General features: G+C 36.8%; 1 protein-coding gene across 2 annotated transcripts in view; it reads right to left on the reverse strand.

Moving 5' to 3' along the window:
* Nucleotides 1–1,450: 1,450 nt before the first annotated feature.
* The window catches only part of P4HA1 (prolyl 4-hydroxylase subunit alpha 1), a 76,972-nt gene continuing 57,883 nt past the window's right edge, over nucleotides 1,451–20,539 (reverse strand). For both annotated transcript variants that reach the window (XM_004769469.3, XM_004769470.3), the window contains exons 10-15: nucleotides 19,901–20,000; nucleotides 11,694–11,747; nucleotides 8,202–8,267; nucleotides 4,368–4,436; nucleotides 3,767–3,863; nucleotides 1,451–2,505 (exon numbers count right to left, since the gene is read on the reverse strand). In XM_004769469.3, the coding sequence (XP_004769526.2) occupies nucleotides 2,435–2,505; nucleotides 3,767–3,863; nucleotides 4,368–4,436; nucleotides 8,202–8,267; nucleotides 11,694–11,747; nucleotides 19,901–20,000 (457 nt within the window). In that variant the 3' untranslated portion in view covers nucleotides 1,451–2,434. The remainder of the gene's footprint in view (nucleotides 2,506–3,766; nucleotides 3,864–4,367; nucleotides 4,437–8,201; nucleotides 8,268–11,693; nucleotides 11,748–19,900; nucleotides 20,001–20,539) is intronic.

Genomic DNA, 20,539 nt, shown 5'->3' on the forward strand with positions numbered 1-20,539 from the left:
TACATGAGCAGCTGGAGTTAAGACAGGCTATGGGCCAGGGAATCCTGGAGCACTCCATACAAGGGTGCCTTGGAGTGACTGGAAGCAAGACAGGCACTAGCCAGGGGGTCCTAGAGTATTGTGCCACAGGTGCACTGACGAGTCCTCAGGTGCAGGTTTGGAGTGTTCTGGGGTGCTCTGCGCCTGTATCACCTGCCTGAGATGGCTATATTGAGGTATAGTGAGCACTCACCAAGGGTGATCTGTGTGTGCCCCATCTTGGCTGCAGCTGAAGTTGCTTTGGTGGGATGGCCGGGACTGGCATGGGCTAGAGGCCTGGGTCTCACTAAGGTGATAAGCCTGCTACAGCGCACAGACCCTGCCTCTATCCATGCTATCAAACTGAAGGGGAACATAAACCATGGCACTTGCTAGCCCCTCCAAACTAACTCTGCCAACCTTTGACACGGTTCCTTTATATTCTAGTTGCTCCTTTTAAACCATGGGGGTTTTTTCCTGTGCCCCAGGGCTGGCATGCAGTCCTCACTGGTTTTAATGTTCACCATCAAAAAAAAGATTGCAGTGACCACTAGACTCAAAACCTTTTACAGGATTTTTTTTTTCTTCTTCCCATTTGTAAAGAAAAATAGTTGGTAATGAAACATGGGAGGGTTCTGTAAGATCTAATACTGATAAGAGTTTAATGATCCTCATGGAGAGTTTAGGTTGAATATAAGGAAATCTTTAAGAATGTCATTTCCTTCTGAAATATGTATTACTTTCATTCTACTTGCTAAAACATGTAAGGTAATAAAGGTTAGTTTCCATTCACTGAACCCCCCATTTTATTTCTATACTTTTGCATTCGCATTGCTTCTAGCATGATTTTTTTTTTTTTAAATCATCTATGGTCACAAAATCTAAGCAGATTAAAATACTGAAGCTAATTCTCAATATTCTTACCAAAATAGTTGTGGTGGTGAAACAAAGGGTATTTGGGAGAAAGGAATTTTACAGTTGATTTTAATTGGCAAAAGTAATAATACCTTCTTACCCAAACAAGTAACACTTTCTTAAATTTATATTTAAATAGTGCATAAAGGATAGAAAGCCCTTGTATGAACTAAGATTCACCATAAGAAATGTAAAAAGATTAGTAGACTTCATTAGAGTCACAGCTTTATAGTCCACCTTATTTTTGAATAAGAGAAAGCTTAAGTAACACTAGTGTAATAACTCCATAACCATAGTAAAGTTGTAGAGCTCTTTTTGAAGGAAACTGATTTTGATTAAGTATCTGAAAGTTCAAAGAGCCTCAATTTTCTACCATAGCCATGTGACATTAGAGTGCAGGGGGATAAACCTAAGTCCTACACATTTAAAAAAAAAAAAAAATCAACATAAATCACCTGTTGTCACTATAGCATGCATTCACATTCAAATATGAAAAATACCACACAGAAAACAGAAACATTTTTAAAAAAAGATTTAAGATCATAAATAGGTCATTGTTGTCACAATACATCTCAGAATTGAGAAAAACAAACATTTTGGCTTTTTAGAAAAGATTTTGTATCAATTCCCTCATCATTAAAAGGACTTGTACATTTTTAAATTTCCAGTCTCCTAAGGCACAATATTTTATCAGAATGCCAACATCATCACCCTGCTATAGCAGGAATAAGAGGCAAGGTATTAGCACTAAGAAAAACAGCAAATTTTATGGACAAAATTATCATTTATGAAAAGGGGGGAAACAGGCTAATGATCATTTTAGTTAAGACCCAGTGTTGTTATACAGGGCTTTGTATTAAAAATTTTTGTTTAAGCAAAGTATTTTAACCCAGACTAAATTCACCACAGAGGAGCTATGAGAAAAGAATGGAACTGGGAAAATATAGTATACTTTCTTTAAAAAAATCTAGAAGGAAGAAAAATCAACTTAGAATAGTATATGGGGCAAACATCAAATGGAACCCAGATTAGAGGACTAGTTTATTCCTAGTCTTCAGGCAGATCCAGAGAAGTAAGATTAGGTAGACCTAATACCTAGGCACATACTTAATCACATGGCCCATTCTAGCCTATCCCCTGAACACTGAGATGTAGTGAAATACTATAATCAGATGCTTAAACTGTTTTCTTTAGCCAAACAAGAAGTTCTTTAAGATAGAAGTGTAAAAATTCCTCATTTTTAACTCTACCTTGTTTTATCCTCTTTGATACCAACTGAACTTTAAAGGTTTATATGTACAATATGGTGATTTAGTGTTACTTTCAAAAGGAAAAAACCCCACAAAGTTAGTGATTGTCCACAGATGAAACACTGGATGAGGTTCATGACTGAAATCAATCATGGAGTGTTAGTCAATTGTAAACTCTGGAAAGTGAAGACTGGGCAATGTGCGTATCAGACACATCAGAATATAACAGGAGAGGAAGGGAAGCCTATTTGTCATTCCAATTCTGATAAGGTGCATGGTCTTCGAAATTCTTGTCCACGTTCATGGAGCCATTTATTGGATACTGTGAGAGGAAAAAAATATATTAAGATTCTCTATTATCTAACTAATTTAACAAAGTTTCTACATGAGCTCTAAGTTCAAGACCAAATAAGATGAAGGCAGATGGTACTTAAGCACTCTTAAAAGCTTTGCTAAATGTTGAAAACTCAATTGATAGTCTATGTATGTCCATTTCCTAAATTTCTGATGTTCAATGAAAGGCTTGAAATGAAACACAATTGGAATTAAGATGTAGGTAAGTCAGAAGATGGTTTAAACCTGTTTGCAAAATATGATCCCTAACAGAGACTTTTTAAAAATGAATATAAAACCTCCACTCTAGAGGAACAATCCTACAATCAGTCACTACTATTATGTGCTCATTAAGTTTCCTTGATTTCAAGATACACTGCTTTTCAGTGTACCTCAAATGGAATTTTCTACTCCTCCTATATCCAAAAGCCCAATCCATGGCATCAATGTGTATAAACATCTAAACTAGGACCCATAATTACTTTTACCTTTTCTCAACTCCTGTTTCCAATCTTTCGGTCATCAAGCCCTGTCACTTTTTCTTATAAACCTCTTCAATCTCTCTCTCAATCTCTCTACTCTCCAACAGTTTTGCTGCTGCCTTAGTCCAGGCTATCATCCTTGCCCACTTAGACAAGGGTAAAGAGCCTTCTAAAATGTTTTCCCCTTCACTAGCCTTTCTTCATTCTATCCCAGTGACTGCCAAACACTACCATCATCAGGGGAGATTTTTAAAATCCTAACCATCAGATGTTAGTTCTTAGTCCTGCTATGTCTGATATGGTAGTCACTAGACACATGAGCTAGTGACACATACTGAAATGGATTTATGGGGTTAAACAGTATGTTTCTATTTTGTTTTCATGTGGCTGGTCATTTGCACTAGCATGACCTTAAGTGTCTTCCTAGCTTCACATGAGTCCTGGCCCCCATCTCTAATAGGCCTGGAAAACATACTAATCTAGCTTCAAGACCAAATTTTAAAATTAAGATTTGAAGAAGTGTCCCCAACTATAAGGAGTTACCATTATGTTTATGTCTCTGTACTAGTGTGTACTATACCATATTCTAATTTATCCATTTGCCTGTCTCCATCAGAGACCATTGTAAACTCCTTGAGGGAAAGATACTATCTTAATTCAAGTTGCAATACTGTTAAAATCTGTCATAAGAATTACGATCAGAAACTGGTGTGGCTGAATCCCTTTCAATGTTAGGAAAAATCACAAGAGAATACAGGAAATATTTACCCCATTTGTTTCCAACAAGCACTGGACAGGCCGCATGCCGTGTACTGTAATCTCCTTCTCCACTGGCAAAGAGATTGTACCAGAAAACAGCAGTTCCCTGTGGAGAATAATAAAAAATTATCTCTAAATAAGATAGCAGGTTATCACTTTTTGCAGGAATTAAATTTTCCTCTGTTCCTGTGAGCAAGTACTCATCTATGGCAGCATTATATCTTCTCTAATAAAATTCTAAAATATGACAGTGATTTACAAAATTCTGGTGATCATATGGAAATGTTAATATCACAAAATTGCTTAACAAATCTTACAGTAGCAAAATGGAAGGATAAATATCATATGGAACCCATTTTAGAAATGAAAACTTTTAAGTATTAGTCCTTGGTTGTTCATTACTTCTAGGTAATCATAGTAAACTGTGCCACAAAAATATTCAAAATTTTACCTGGTATACCTAGTAAGTAAATTTTGCCTAGTAAGGCTTACATTATCTCTACCTTTAAAAATGTAATTCATTAATTAAACCATGAAATTGAGGTGCATCTCTTCCTCAGGGAAAAAAATAAAGAGACCCACAAAATTAAAATAAACAAATCAAGTTTACCTTTTTGGGCCAAACACTAGCTCCTACTTCAGGAAAAACAGTGGCTCCTCCTGCTGAAACATCACTCATCTGTAAGAATTCCAGAGAAGTATTATCAGAAGCACTGGTAAAATAAATTTAAATATGCCCCTGTGAGGAAGACAGGATACCACAGGGACTAGGAGAACACCTGGACTTCTACCTAACATAGGAAGGTTTGTGCATGCTACTTAGTTTTTACACAAAATAAGATACAGTTTAGGTTTACATACTTAAGTAAAAAAACAAAAGAAATGAGAGAGCCAGGAAGGGAGATAAGGATATCTTTTATATCTTATAGCCAGAGGTAAAAAGATATTATTTAAAACCAATAAATCAAGTAACACAGGGGTATAATTAGGCATTTATAGCACTGAAGTATAACCTCCCTGGGGGAAGGAAGGACTTTTCATTTGTTCATTGCTGAGCTTCAGTGTCTAGAGTAGTAATAGTAGGTGCTCCTACTAGGTATTTATCCAAAGTATATGAAGATACTAATTCAAAAGGATATATGCACCCCTGTGTTAATTGCAGCATTATTTACAATAGCTAAATTATGGAAGCAGCCCCAGTATCCACTGAAAGATGAATGGATAAAGAAGATGTTGTGTGTGTACACACACACACACACACACACACTCACAAAATGGAGTATTATTAAGCCATAAAAAATAAAATCTTGCCATTTGCAATGACTTAGAGCTCAAGAGTATTATGCTAAGCGAAGTACGTCAGACATAGACAAATACCAAAATGATTTCACTCACATGTGGACTCAAAAGGGAAAAAAAAGGACAGAAACCAAGAAACCACTCTTAACTATAGAGAACAAACTGGTGGTTACCAGAGGGAAGGTCGGGGGCAGATGGTTTAAAGAGGTGATGGGGATTAAGGAATGCACTTGTGATTAGCACTAGGTAATGTATGGAAGTGTTGAATCACTCAATTGTATGTCTGAAACTATATCACATTGTATGTCAACTATACTGGAATTAAAATCTTAAAAATTTTTCAAATGTAACCTAGAATAAAAACACAAATCTTCCAAATGGAGGAACCACATGGACAAAATGAGACAATGGAACCACAGATCATAAAGACTGAATCAAAAAGCAAAACCCAAGTATGCTACACCCAAGAGTCACATCTAAAACAAGGGACCTAAGAGGGGCGTCTGGGTGGCTCAGTGGGTTAAAGCCTCTGCCTTCAGCTCAGAGTCCTGGAATCGAGCCCCGCATTGGGCTCTTTGCTCAGCGGTAAGCCTGCTTCCTCCTCCTCTCTCTCTGTCAAATAAATAAATAAAATCTTTAAAAAAATAAAAAAATTAAACAAGGAACTTAGAAACACTGAAAACAAAAAGATTTGCCCAGCAAATGTTACAGCAAAGAAAACAGAATTTGATCTTAATATGAGGGACAGTTTAAATCAAAATAAAAGCATTAAGTGAGATAAATAAGGATATTTTACTATGACAAATACATCAGTAGTAGTAAGCGATGAAACACCTGAGAAATGAAAAAATTGTGTTAAATGGCCTATTTTTTTTTTTTTTAAGGAAAATCCAGGGGAGGGGTGGTTTGAGTCGGGGGGGGGCAGAGGAAGCACTGGAGGGGGTACATCTGGGCTCTCTTGGTTAGCAGGGTCCAAAGAAGACAAGCCGAGAGGATTTGCAGCTGTAGGTTCTCAAGTGGGGCGTAAGTGGGCCTGGCCCAGCTACTAAAGGTGGGAGACAGGGGAATGGAAAGGCGTGGGGTAGGAGCAGGAAGGTGGAAGGTGGGAGCGTTGGAGTCTCGAGGGGGTCTGGGGAGCTCACTCCCGGCAGGAGACGTACTCCGTGTAGCTGGTCCAGCTGGTCTGGGAATAGTAAAACAATTGGGGGGGGGGGGGGGGGTGAATCACTAACCTATTCGAATGCTATATAATTAAAGGAGAACACAATAATTGGTAATTAACATAAAATCTAACAGTAAAATCTAGCACTCATGGATATTGGACCAAATAAAATCAATATTCATAAAAGCAAAAAAAATGTTTAATGTATCTCAAACACCAGAAAAGATGATCACCTTCTCTAATAAGAGAAATGCAAATTAAAGCACAAGAACTGTCAGTCTAATAAGTGAAAGATGTACAGATCAAAGTCTGACAAACATCAACATATAAAGGTGGGATATAAATTGGTACAATTATGGAGAACTCATCTCTACAAAGTATATAAGATTTCACTGCATGAATTTTGTACAATGCATCAGCTTCTCCCCTGGTTCTCCCTTTGTGATAACTTACATCCTTTCTTTAATGGGATCTTAAATCTTTTTGGAAACAGATGAAGTTGTAAGAGGGAGGGCAGAAGAATAATGTAGGAAGGTGAAAAGGTAGGTTGAATAGAGGGAATGAAGAATGGAAGAAATAGGGTAAAAGACACACGGGGAAGGGGTCAGGGAACAATGAAGAAAAAATGAGACTGCGCAAAATGAGACACCAATTTTGGTTGGGAGTGAGATAAAACCGCAAAAATAGATGCCATTTTCATATCATTCAGATGGAGATAGGGATGAAAGTGCAATGAAATAAACAAAAAGTCTAGATATAAAATACAACTTTTTAAGTTAACAAAGGTTACAACAATGTAGGAGATTGTATTTTCCAAATATTATACCAATAGGTCCTGTCTTACATTTTCTTTTTACGTGACACTGATATTCTTACCGAGTGGTAGGGACTATGTCCTTGTCCCCTGAACCTTGTAATTGCTTTGATTAATAAAATGCAGAAGTAATATTATTTGACTCCTGAGGGTAGGTAATGAAAATGCAATGCATTTCAGCCTTGCTTTTTGTGGAGATATGCGCTCTCATAATCCAGCCACCATGCTGGAAGAAGCCCAGACCACATGCAGGTATTCTGGACAAAGCCAGTCTCAACCCCAGCCTTCAAAATGACCCCATACCAGTCATCCTGACTGCAAATGCACGGAAGATCCAGAGCAACGACCAGGAGTGATGCCTACTCAACCGCACAACCAAGAGAGAAAAAGTTATTTTAATCCATTCAGTTTTGTGGTGATTGTTATGAAGCAATAGAGAACTGGAGCAAATATTATGAGCAAAGTTAAGATTATTCATATACCTAAACATATAGAAAAAAATTAAAAATATCGTTAAGTTTTTAAACTTTAATAAACAATGTGAAAATGGTTACTCTTTTTTTTTTTAAAGATTTATTTATTTGACAGATCACAAGCAGGCAGAGAGGCAGGCAGAGAGGAGGAAGCAGGCTCCCCACTGAGCAGAGAGCCTGATGCGGGGCTCGATCCCAGGACCCTGAGATCATGACCTGAGCAGAAGGCAGAGGCTTTAACCCACTGAGCCACCCAGGCACTCCGAAAATGGTTACTCTTAACCATTGGCTGCTGCTTACATCAATGTGTTCACTTTGTGAAAATTTATTGTTCCAGTACTTGTGATTTGTAAACTTTTTCTGACATATAGCAACAAAAAATTCAAAAAGTTTAAAATGTGAGTATATACAGAGATGCCTATATACACATATTAACAGACAGTCCATACTCCAAAATATCAACAATGATTGTTTCCAAGTAGAGAGACTGTTAGTAATTTTAGCATTCTTATTCAGGCTTTAATATTACAATCTGAAGAAGTTATAAATGCAAAAAACCCCTCCCCTTACTCAGTTGTAAAAACTCTAAATCAGAACATCAAATAAGGGCTAAGGAAAACAAACACCTGCACACATCAAAATAAATGTTGTGTAATAAAATCCCATCTTAAAATAAAAATTTCAGCTGTAACTTACATAAAACAGCCATGTAGCAATTCTGTTTCCTGTCCCCAGTTCTTTGAAAGCATCTGGTTCATCTTTCTGTGAATAAAACACAATGAATTCAATAGTATAAAATTCAGTAATGCAAACACCAGTAATATGCTAAAGGATATGCCAAAAACCCCAAAAGACTCATTTATAAAGTCTAGTGCACAATATAGAGCAGGCACTCAAATACTGGTTGATGCCAACTCAGCATGTGCACAGTGAATACTTTTGATAAGACCACTATCGGGAAAAACCCCAGATTCATTAGTAGATACTGGTTTTCGTTATTTAGGCTATCTACAGATCATTAATAAAATTCATGCCTATAGTTCTGCTTCTGAAAAACAAACCCAAAAAACAAACAAGACATGAGGGCCTTTTAGCCACATTCATGACTCTACTCTCTGTGGGTAAAAAATTTACCTTAAGATTTACTTTGAACTCATGAGCCATTCAAATGTTTACTGCTACTGTGCTTTCATTCTTTTGGACAGTCAGCACTTTAATCTGGCTGGAGAATTCACATCTGGGCTATTAAAATCTAAATTAGGGGCACGTGAGTCATTCAGTCGGTTGAGCATCTGCCTTTGGCTCAGGTCATAATCTCAGGGTCCTGGGATGGAGTCCCGCTTCAGGCTCCCTGCTCAGCAAGGAGTCTGCTTCTCCCTCTCTGCCCCTACCCCCTGCTCTTTCTCTGTCTCAAATTAAAAAAAAAAAAAAAACTAAATTAAAATACAATACAGTCTCTTGGCAGTTATCCCAGAAAAATGAAAATGGATTTTTCAAATTTACACACATCTTTATTTGTGATAGCTCCAAATAGGACTGTGATAGCCCCAAAATGTCCTTCAAAGGAAGTGACTAAGCAAACTGAGATGTGTCCATACCATGAAATAGTACTCAGCAATAAAAAGAGCACACTATTATTAAATTCGGTAAGAACATGAACCTCAAAGGAATTATGCTGAGTGAAATGAGAGGATCTCAAAAGGATACACACTGTGTATTACCTTTAACATTTGTGAAATACAATTATGGAGAGGAACAAGTTGGATTAGTGGTTACCAGCAGTTAGGCACGGGAAGCAGAAGGGTATGTGCGTCTCCAGAGCAGTACCATAAGGGTCTGGCAGTGATGGTGCAGTTATGCACCTTGATTGTGGTGGCAGTTTCACAAGCTACACATGTAGTAAAACTGCACACACACACATACACGCAAATTAGTGTAAATATAACTGGTGAAATATGAATAGGCTTGGTGGCTTGTGCCAATGCCTATTTCTTGGTTTTGATAATGTGCTACAGTAATGGAAGATGCTAACAGTGGGGGAGGCTGAGGGAAGGGTTCAAGACATCTCCCTGTATATTTCTTTACTACTTCCTTCCTAAGAATCTGTAATGATTTCAAAATAAAAAACTAAGAAAAAATTTCGTTGTTCTAATGTCAGGTCTTGAATTTTATACTCTCAGACGTTTTTCAATAATTGAAAACAGAAGGGAAAGAAACTAAAAATATATTCTTTACTGGCCTACATAGAAGAATCTAGGATTCTGGGACTGAAGCTGGCCAAGGGCTATAACACAATAAAGGCTGTTGTCTTTCAAAAGAATATACCCTTATTTTAAAATGGTAAAAGTTCAAGATGTTTATTAAAATACCTGAGAGTGTTCTTAGAATTCATTTAATTTTTAAAAAATATTTCTCTCTGAATTCATTTTACCTTAAAAAAAAAAAAAAAAAGATTTGTTTAACACGGAGAAAGCATGTGCACCATCAAGGGAGTTGCAGAGGGAGAGGGAGAAGCAGGCTCCCCACCAAGCAGGGAGCCTGACATGGGACTCGATCCCAGGACCCCAGGATCATTACCTGGATCATTACCTAAGCTAGAGGCAGATGCTTAATCGACTAAGCCCTCATGTGCCCCTAGAATCCATGCAATTATGATAGAGCTTAATTAAAATTTTAAAATTAAGATTTGGTGTTATATATAATGTATATAAAAATATATATTTATGTATATATTTTATATATTTATATTAATATATATTTATATTATATATATTTATATATACGGTATATATATATATATATATATAAAAAATATAGCTTAATGTGAAAAAAGAAAAGTTACATCTTTTTAGCAAACTGCTTCAATACTATTTATTCTCCAGTGTTTCTCTACATCTATTTTGTATTTTTTAATTTTCCTGGCTCAGCGTATTCTTATAATTTCTTCAGATTCATCACTAATTTGCTGATTTACTTCAACAGTCTCTAACCTGTTTTAATTTATCCAAACTTTAAGTTTCAACACTTCTTTCTCCCTATAGCTTCTATTTGTTTTTCAAATATGTTAAATCATTTTGAAAGTTTAATATTTATCCTTCTATTTTTAAGAATGTTATACAGTTATTTTATATGCTGTACCTGATAACTGTAACATCCTGGAGGCATCTAAATCTGTTGGGTACTTCAGTCTCACCAATGGTATCTTATTACCAGTGATTTTTTTTTTTTAATATTAAAGTTCATATTTGGCTGACCCTAATCTTTAAAATTCCTGAGGTGGGGGTGCCTGGGTGGCTCAGTGGGCTAAGCTGCTGCCTTCGGCTCAGGTCATGATCTCAGGGTCCTGGGATCAAGTCCCGCATCGGGCTCCCTGCTCAGCAGGGAGCCTGCTTCCCTCTCTCTCTCTCTCTGCCTGCCTCTCTGTGTACTTGTGATCTCTGTCAAATAAATAAATAAAATCTTTTAAAAAAAATAAAATTCCTGAGGTGTTATAATGAGGATGACTGTTTTCAGGGAGGAGTACCAAGGAGTACTACCTAACTGAACAAATTTGCTCTTCCAGGGTAGTGAAAATTCAAATCCAAGGTTCATGTGGGAGAATGCCTATGCTTTCAAACTCCCAGAAAAGGCTCTCATACACATTGCATTCCCCCACCCCACCCCCAGCCCCAACCCGGGTGATGACAGGCAACTCTCCTTAAGGCTCATAACTCAAAGCAGATTATTTTCAAGGCTATTCTTTCTCTGAGAATATAATCCTTTTGGAGATTTGGGTTTTATGCATGGGTCTCTAAGGTTCAGTAGCTTATACAGAGGTAGGTCCTCTCACGGAGCTGAGCTGTTAATTTCCAAAGCTCTCAACTCTTGGAGGCACATGCCTTCAGCTTCAGCTTTTTTGCCACCCCCTTTAACTCTAATTTTAGTTTCTAGGTTTTCTTTGTTCATTTTGCCTTTGGGAATTTCCTTTACTTTCTTCCAGGCTCAGCAATGCATTTAAAGATATCTTTTTTTTTTTTTTTTAACTGTGCATCTAAGGGTTTTTTACTGCTAAAAAGGTTTTATAGGGTCTCTATTCCACCATACTTCCACAAATTGCAACAGCCTATAAGTTTTTAATACTAAAAGAACAGAATTAACATGTCATGCCGGAGCTTCAGTAGAATGCCTACGTTCATTTTTTTAACTTACCCGTGCAAAATCAAAATGGGGTTCATACTGTCCTCCAACTCCATAATTTGCTACCTGAAGGAGAGGAACAAAGTACGCATTAAAAAGAATCAAGACTACTATTCAAAAAATTAGTAAGTCCTATTTTGGTGTCTTATATATGATGGTTACGTACTCCTAGAGAAATGAGAAGCAAAGCAGTTTAAATCAATGAGAGTTCTTAAGGAACCAGGATAAAAATCTAGGATAGCTACTACATAATTATTTTGGAACCTTAGTTAATATGCTTTTCTTTAGTAGATGTTTGGGGTACATGTTTTCCTCTAATACATAAACTAAAACTTGAGTTAGAATTTTAAAATTAAAATGTTTAGAATTAAAATTTTCTAGGATACAGTTTTGAGGTTTTTATTATTAATTTTTACTTAACACTTTCCTTTGGAGTTTAAATCAAGACTCATATTTTCCAAAACCCAAACTGCTGGGAAACTCCCAATCTATTTTAATAAAATTTCCTCCTACAAGGGCGCCTGGGTGGCTCAGTGGGTTAAAGCCTCTGCTTTCGGCTCAGGTCACGATCCTGGGGTCCTGGGATTGAGTCCCACATCAGGCTCTCTGCTCAGCGGGGAGCCTGCTTCCTCCTCTCTCTCTGCCTACTTGTGATCGCTGTCTGTCAAATAAATTAAAAAATTAAAAAAAAAATTCCCTCCTACATATTCTTTTTTTATCCTAAGGTAAAAGAGGGAGGAGGTTAACACGAAACTTAATTATTCCTGCTGGAGGGTGCTAACAATTTCAGTTGGTAATGACAATCCCAGTGTAAAGCAGCAAAAGAAAGTAAGAAAAGTATCTGGTCTGAGTGTAAGTTCTAGCTTTCTTAGTTATAGTATATGTAACTTTTTCTTTTTTTTTTTTTAATATTTTATTTATTTATTTGACAGAGATCACAAGTAGGTAGAGGTAGGCAGAGAGAGAGAGAGAGAGAGAGACAGGGGGAAGCAGGCTCCCTGCTGAGCAGAGAGCCCGATGTGGGGCTCGATCCCAGGACCCTGAGATCATGACCTGAGCCGAAGGCAGAGGCTTTAACCCACTGAGCCACTCGGGCGCCCCTATAACTTTTTCTTTTTTTAAAAGATTTTTATTTATTTATTTGACAGACGGAGATCACAAGCAGGCAGAGAAGCAGGCCGAGAGAGAGAAGGAAGCAGGCTCCCCACTGAGCAGAGAGCCCGATGTGGGGCTCGATCCCAGGACCCTGAGATCATGACCTGAGCCGAAGGCAGAGGCTTTAACCCACTGAGCCACCCAAATGTATGTATATTTGGGACACCAAATATACATAACTTTCAATACAATCTCAGTTTTCTTATTTGTAAAGGAGGATACCCTCCTTAACTCCTTCCTTGCATCCCAGTATGACAACATGAAAGGAGAATGGGATTTAAACAGCGCTGCTGATGAAATGAAAGGAGAATATATTTAAAAGAGTGTTGCCCACAGAAAGGTCCAAGTCCTATGTAAATTATTACTCTGGATATTTGATTTGGGTTGGATCAGCCTACTAAGCCTACTAAGTAAAACTGTTATCAAGTAGCTTGAAAAATTCTGTGAAGGTTAAGCAAATGAGAATAAACATACATCCGGGAAAAAAAAAGATATATACAAAAGTTTTTAATAATATAATGAATAGCAAGGAAGCTGTAGATTACCAATGAATAAATGGCAACTTAAGCAAATTTAAGTATAGACAACCCTTCTTTGCATAGTTCCAAAATGCATGTTTAGCTAATCATTAACACCAGACCCCTAAAAACATAGTTTAAATTTCAGTTACCACAGCATATTAACTGTAACTGCATAAAGTACTAATGTTGCTGCTAGCACTTTAGACCAGAAATTACTATGTAACAGCTGCACATCATGATCAATTACCAATCCTATTACTTCTATCAAAGTCTATCAATCAAGGGTTTCAGAAAATAAAAGGATATACAGTATGACACTATATACCTAAAATGTGGTGGGGGTAGAGGAGTAAAAACTTAAGTGATCTACTTAATATAGATGGCCATATGCATATGATGTTTTATATATAAACCTCATGGTAGCTACAAATCGAAAACTGGTAATAGATATGCAAAAATATAAAGAGAAAGGAAATCAAGTATATCACTAAAGCCACCAAAGCATGATAGAAGAGAAAAAAAGAAGAAATATCAAAGAAACCATAAAACAAGTAACAAAATGGCAATAAGTACATACCCATCAATAATTATTTTGAATGTAAATGGACTAAGAACTCTAATCAAAAAACAGGGTGACAAAATGGACTAAAAAAAAAGACACAACTCTACGCTGCCTATGAGACTCACTTCAGACCTAAAGAAACATGCAGATTGAAAAGTGAAGGGATGGAAAAGAATTTATCATGCAAGTGGAAATGAAAAGAAAGCCAGGGGCGCCTGGGTGGCTCAGTGGGTTAAGCCACTGCCTTCGGCTCAGGTCATGATCTCAGGGTCCTGGGATCGAGTCCCGCATCGGGCTCTCTGCTCAGCAGGGGGCCTGCTTCCCTCTCTCTCTCTCTGCCTGCCTCTCCATCTACTTGTGATTTCTCTCTGTCAAGTAAATAAATAAAATCTTAAAAAAAAAAAAAAAAAAAGAAAGCCAGGATTGTAATACTTATATTGGACAAAACAGACTTTAAAACAAAGACTGTAACAAAAGACAAGAACACTTTATAAAGGGGACAATCCAGTAAGAAGATATAACAATTATAAATATTTATGCACCCAACATGGGAGCACCCAAATACATAACAAACATAAAGGGTGGGCACCACGTGGCTCAGTGGGTTAAGCATCTGCTCTCAGCTCAGTTCAGGTCATGATTTTAGAGTCCAGGGATGGAGCCCCGTGCTGGGCTCTCTGCTCAGCAGGTAGTCTGCTTCTCCCTCTGCCTCTCCCCCTCATTCCTGCTCTCTTGTCACTCACACTCTCTCTCAGATAAATAAAATCTTAAAAACACACACAAAGGAAATAATAATACAATAATACTAGGGAACTTTAACACTCACATAAATGGACAGATCATTCAAGCAAAAAAAGTAATCAGTAAGAAAAGAGTGGCTCTGGATGACATACTAGACCAGATGGATCTAGTAGATATACTCAGAACATTCCACCTTAGAACAGAACACACATTCAAGTGCACATGGAGAAATAGAATATACATTCAAGATCACGTGAACATTCTCCAGAACAGATCACACATTAGGTTACAAAACAAGTCTCAACAAATTAAAAAGATTAAAGTCATACCAAATAACTTTTTTGACCACAATGCAATAAAATTAGAAAGCAACCGCAAGAAAAAGTCTGGAAAGAACACAAATACATGGAGGTTAAATAACATGCTACTAAGCAATGAATGGGTCAACAAGAAATCAATATAAAAAATACATGGAAACAAATGAAAATGGTTCAAAATCTTTGGGATGCCGCAAAAGCTGTCCTAGAAAGGAAGTTTACAGTAAGACCTACCTCAAAAACAAGGAAAATCTCACATACACAACTTAACCTTATACCTAAAAGAGCTAGAAGAACAACAAACAAAACCCCAAACCAGTAGGAAAAAGAAAATAATAACGATTAGAGCAGAAATAAATGAAACAGAAACTATGAAAACAGATCAATGAAAACAGGAACTGATTCTTTGAAAAGATCAACAAAGTTGATAAGCCTCTTGCCAGACTCATTCAAAAAAAAAGGACTCAAATTAACAGAAATGAGAGAGAAATAACAATTGACACCACAGAAATACAAAGAACTGTAAGACAGTATTTTGAAAAATTATATCCCAACAAATTGAACAACCCAGAAGAAATGGGTAGGTTCCTAAAAACTATTAATCTCCTAAAACCAAATCAGGAAAAAAAACATAAAATAGAGCCTGATTTGGCAATTAAACTGAATCAGTAATTGAAAACTTGCAACAAACAATTGTCCAAGAGCAGAGGCTTTATTAACCCACTGAGCCACCCAGGTGCCCCTCCATTCTTATTACTTTTATTCAACATGGTACTGGGAGCTGTACCCATACCAATCAAACAATAAAAAGAAATAGAAAGCATTCATATTGGTAAGGAAGAAGTTAAACTTTCATTATTTGCAGATGACATGATACTATATATAGAAAACCCTAAACACTCAACCAAAGAAACTACATGAACTGATTCATTAAGGTCACAGGATACAAAATCAATATACAGAAATCCATTTGCATTTCTAACATTGATAATGAAGTAGCAGAAAGACATGAGGAAAACAGTCCTATTTACAATTTAACCAAAAATAATAGCTAGTAATAAACCCAACCAAGGAGCTCAAAGGCTTGTACTCAGAAAACTACTTCAAAGAAATTGAAGATGACTATAAAACACTAATGAAAGAAAATGAAATAGAAAGCTATTCTATGCCCATGAACTGGAAGAACAAATACTGTTAAAATGTAAATATTGCCCGAAGCAATCTACAGATTTAATGTGATTCTTATCAAAATACCAAAAGCATTTTTTTACAGAACTATAACAAAGAATACAAAAATTTGTATGGAACCACTAAAGACCTCCAACAGCCGAAACAAGCTTATTTTTTTTTCTTTTTTAAGATTTTATTTATTTTGAGAGAGGGAGAGAGTAAGAGAGACAGCATAAGCAGTGGGGAGGGGCAGAGGGAGAGGGAGAAGCAGAGCCCCTGCCAAGCAGGGAGCCAGACTTGGAGCTTGTTCCCAAGACTCTGGGATCATGGCCTGAGCTAAAGGAAGACACTTAACTGACTGAGTCACGCAGGTGCCCCCTAGCCAAAGCAATCATGAAAAAGAATAACAAAATGGGAGGTATCATAATCCCAGATACCAAGATATACTACAAAGCTGCAATAATCAAAACAGTATGGTATTGGCACAAAAACAGACATAAAACAGACACAAAAACAGATCAAGAGGACAGAACAGAAAATAAACCGATTATATGGCTAATAAATCTTTGACAAAGGAGGCAAGAATATGCAATGGGAAATACAGTCTCTTTAACAAATGGCATTCGAGGGGGGTGGCTCAGGTCGTGATCCCAGGGTCCTGGGATCGAGCCCCTCATCCGGTTCTCTGCTCAGTGGGGAGCCTGCTTCCTCCTCTCTCTCTCTCTGCCTGCCTCCCTACCTAATTGTGATCTGTCAAATAAATAAATAAAATCTTAAAAAAAAACAAAAACAAATGGCATTGGGAAAACTGAAGAGCAACATGCACAAGAATGAAACTGAACCACTTGCTTATACCACACACGAACATAAACTTGAAATGGATTAAAGAACCAATGTGATATCAGAAACCATAAAAAGCACAGGCAGTAATTTCTTAGACATTGGCTGTAGCAACATTTTTCTAGACATGTCTCTTGTGGCAAGGGAAACAAAGGCAAAAAAAGACTATTGGGACTACATCAAGATTAAAAACCTCTGCACAGCAAAGGAAACAATCACAAAACTAAAAGGCAGGGGTGCCTGGGTGGCTCAGTCATTAAGCGTCTGCCTTCGGCTCAGGTCATGATCCCAGGATCCTGATCAAGCCCCACACTGGGCTCCCTGCTCAGCAGGAAGCCTGCTTCTCCCTCTCCCACTCCCCCTGCTTGTGTTCCCTCTCTCTCTGTATCTCTCTGCCAAATAAATAAATAAAATCTTAAAAAAAAAAAAAAACCCAAAACCTAAAAGGCAAGCTAATGAATGGGAGAGATACTTGCAAACGACGTATCTTATAAAGGGTTGGTATCCAAAATACAAAAGAACTTATACAACTCAACACCCAAAACACAAACAATCCAATTTAAAAATGGGCATAAGATATGAACACACATTTCTCCAAAGATGACATATAAATGGCCAACAGACACATGAAAATGTGCTCAACATCACTCATCATCAGGAAAATGTAAATCAAAACCACAATGAGATACCACCTCACACTAGTCAGAATGGCTAAAATGAAATGGCAAACAACAGGTGTTGGCGAGGTTGTAGAGAAAAAGGGACCCTCATACACTATCAGTGGGAATGTAAATTGGTGCAGCCACTGTGGAAAACAGTATGGAGCTTCCTCAAAAAATTAAAAATAGTTACCACATGATCCAGTAATTCCAGAATACAAAAACACTAATTCAATAAAATATGCACCCCTACATTTATTGCAGCATTATTTACAACAGCCAAATTTAGAAGAAACTCAAGTGTTCACTGACAGATGAATGGATAAAGTTATGGTATATAAAAACAATGAAATATTACTCAGCCAAAAAAAAAAAAAAAAAAAAAGAATGAAATCTAGCCACTTGCAACAACATGGATAGATCTAGAGAAGATAATGTTCAGTGAAAGAGAGAAAGACAAATACCATACAATTTCCCTCACATGTGGAATTTAAGAAACAAAGGGAAAAAGAGACAAACCAAAATGCAGACTTAACTACAGAGGATGTACCAAACAGGAGATGGGTGGTGGGGATGGGTAAAACAGATGACAGGGATTAAGAGGACACTTACCATGATGAGCACTGAGTAATGTACAAAACTGCTGAATCACTATATTGTATTTCTGAGACTAATATAAAATTTTATGTTAACTATGCTGGAATTAAGTAAAACAGAAAGAAAAGAAAAAGAAACCATAAGCAACTAAAAAAATCCCAAAGCCAAAAAACAAAAAAAGACCTATCAGACTTCATCAGAATTAAAAATGTTGTGCCAAAGGACTCCATCAAGAAAATGAAAGATGACCTACAGAATGGGAGAAAATATTTGCAAACCATGTATCTGATAATGCTCCTATATCCAGAAACTAAAAAGAACACTTACAACTCAATAAAAACCACAAACAACCCAACTGAGAAATAGTCAAAGGATTTTTTTTTAAAGATTTTTATTTATTTATGTATTTGACAGAGATCACAAGTAGCCAGAGAGGCAGGCAGAGAGAGAGGAGGAAGCAGGCTCCCTGCTGAGCAGAGAGCCCGATGTGGGGCTCAATCCCAAGCCCTTCGATCATGACCCAAGCTGAAGGAAGAGGCCCAACCCACTGAGCCACCCAGGCACCCCTAGTCAAAGGATTTGAACAAAAATGTTTTCAAAGACATAAAAGGCAAATATGCACATGAAAAGATGCTCAACATCATTAGCCATCAGGAAAATGCAAATGAAAGCTATAATGAGAAAAAAAGAAAGATAAGAACAAGTGAATAACTGTAATCCTCATACACTGCCAATGGAATTATAAAATTGTGCAGCCATTTTGGGACATAGTTTGGCAATTCCACAAATGTTAAAGTTACCACATGACTCATTATTCCATACACACACACACGAGAAATTTATATGTTTGTACAAAAACTTGTACACAAATGTTCATAGCAGCATTAGTCATTATAGTCAAAAAGCACAAACAACCCAAATATCCTTCAGCTGTTAAGATACATGAAGTTGTAGAATATCCAAACAATGGAATATTGTTCAGGCATGAAAACAAATAAAGTGCTGATACATTGAAAACATTATGTTAAGAGGTATCAGCCAGATTCAACAGACCACATATTTTATTATTCCATTTATATGAAATATCTAGAAAAGGCAAATTCATAGACAGAAAGGAGATTAGTAGATGCCAGGGGCATTGGGGAGAGGGAATGGAGAGTGACTGCTTCAAGTTTTTGAAGTGATGAAATAGTCTTACAATTAGATAGTGGTGATAGCTGCATAACCATGTGCATATAATAAAACCAGGGTAAATTTTATGGCATGTGAATACTATCTCAATAGAAAAGAGAAAAAGACACATTAAAAAAAAAAATTGCCCCTGGTTACCTGACAGGTTTAGTTAGGAATGACAAAAATTATAGTGTGCTTAATATAGTATCACACACTGTTCATTCCCCATAAATTTATACTTAAAAGTTACAGTTTTTAATGTTTTGTAAAGAAATTTTAGAGACCACAGACTAATCCTAATTTTTCCCAATAAGATCAGTTTGCTTGGTTTCAGCTTCCAAATTCACTTTTAGGGTCCCAAATTCTCCTAAAATACCTATCCAGTGCCTGTACAATGTTAGGAAATCTCATCTGAAGCATCTTTTGAAAAAGCATAAAGAAGTAATGTGATAGCACGTAGTTTAAGGATAATGTGATTACCTACCTGTAATTCCTCTGCTGTGGAAACATCTAGTCCTGTTAGATCTTGTATTCTCATATTAATTCGAGACACCACAGGGTTTTCATAGCCCGAGAGCCAGGCACTAAGAACAAGAAGAAAATATTACTTATTACGTTTCAATACAGAAAGACTAATAGCCATCATTTTAAAAGCCAAAAAATATGGGACATTAAGCCTTTATCTATAAGCATTTAGTTGGCCTGCTTGTTTGATACTACTACACGATGTTGTAATTTTTTTAAAAAATGCTACATTTTACAGTTAAAGGTTAGAAAAGAAAAAGCATTTGTTAGAGAGTTTCTTTGGACACAGTTGGATTAATGTATGAAGGCTATATAGGGCTATTACATTAAGAATTCTTAAAAATTCTGTAAAAATACATACCAAAGTGAAAACAATTTTTCTTTTTACAAAAGGTATTAAGAACTGACTGGGGTGGAGGTCATAGGGTTTTTACCTGATTTATATAGTATAAATATTTTATAAGAAAAAAAATTCATGCAGGGACATTTGGGTGGCTCAGTCAGTTAAGCATATGACTCTTGATTTCGGCTCAGGTCATGATGCTCAGTGGGGAGTCTGCTTTGGATTCTCTCTCCCTCCCCCTAGCCCCTCATCCTG

Source organism: Mustela putorius, unplaced genomic scaffold, assembly GCF_011764305.1.
Source record: "Mustela putorius furo isolate JIRA1106 unplaced genomic scaffold, ASM1176430v1.1 tig00000698_pilon_pilon_pilon, whole genome shotgun sequence".
Lineage (NCBI taxonomy): Eukaryota > Metazoa > Chordata > Mammalia > Carnivora > Mustelidae > Mustela > Mustela putorius.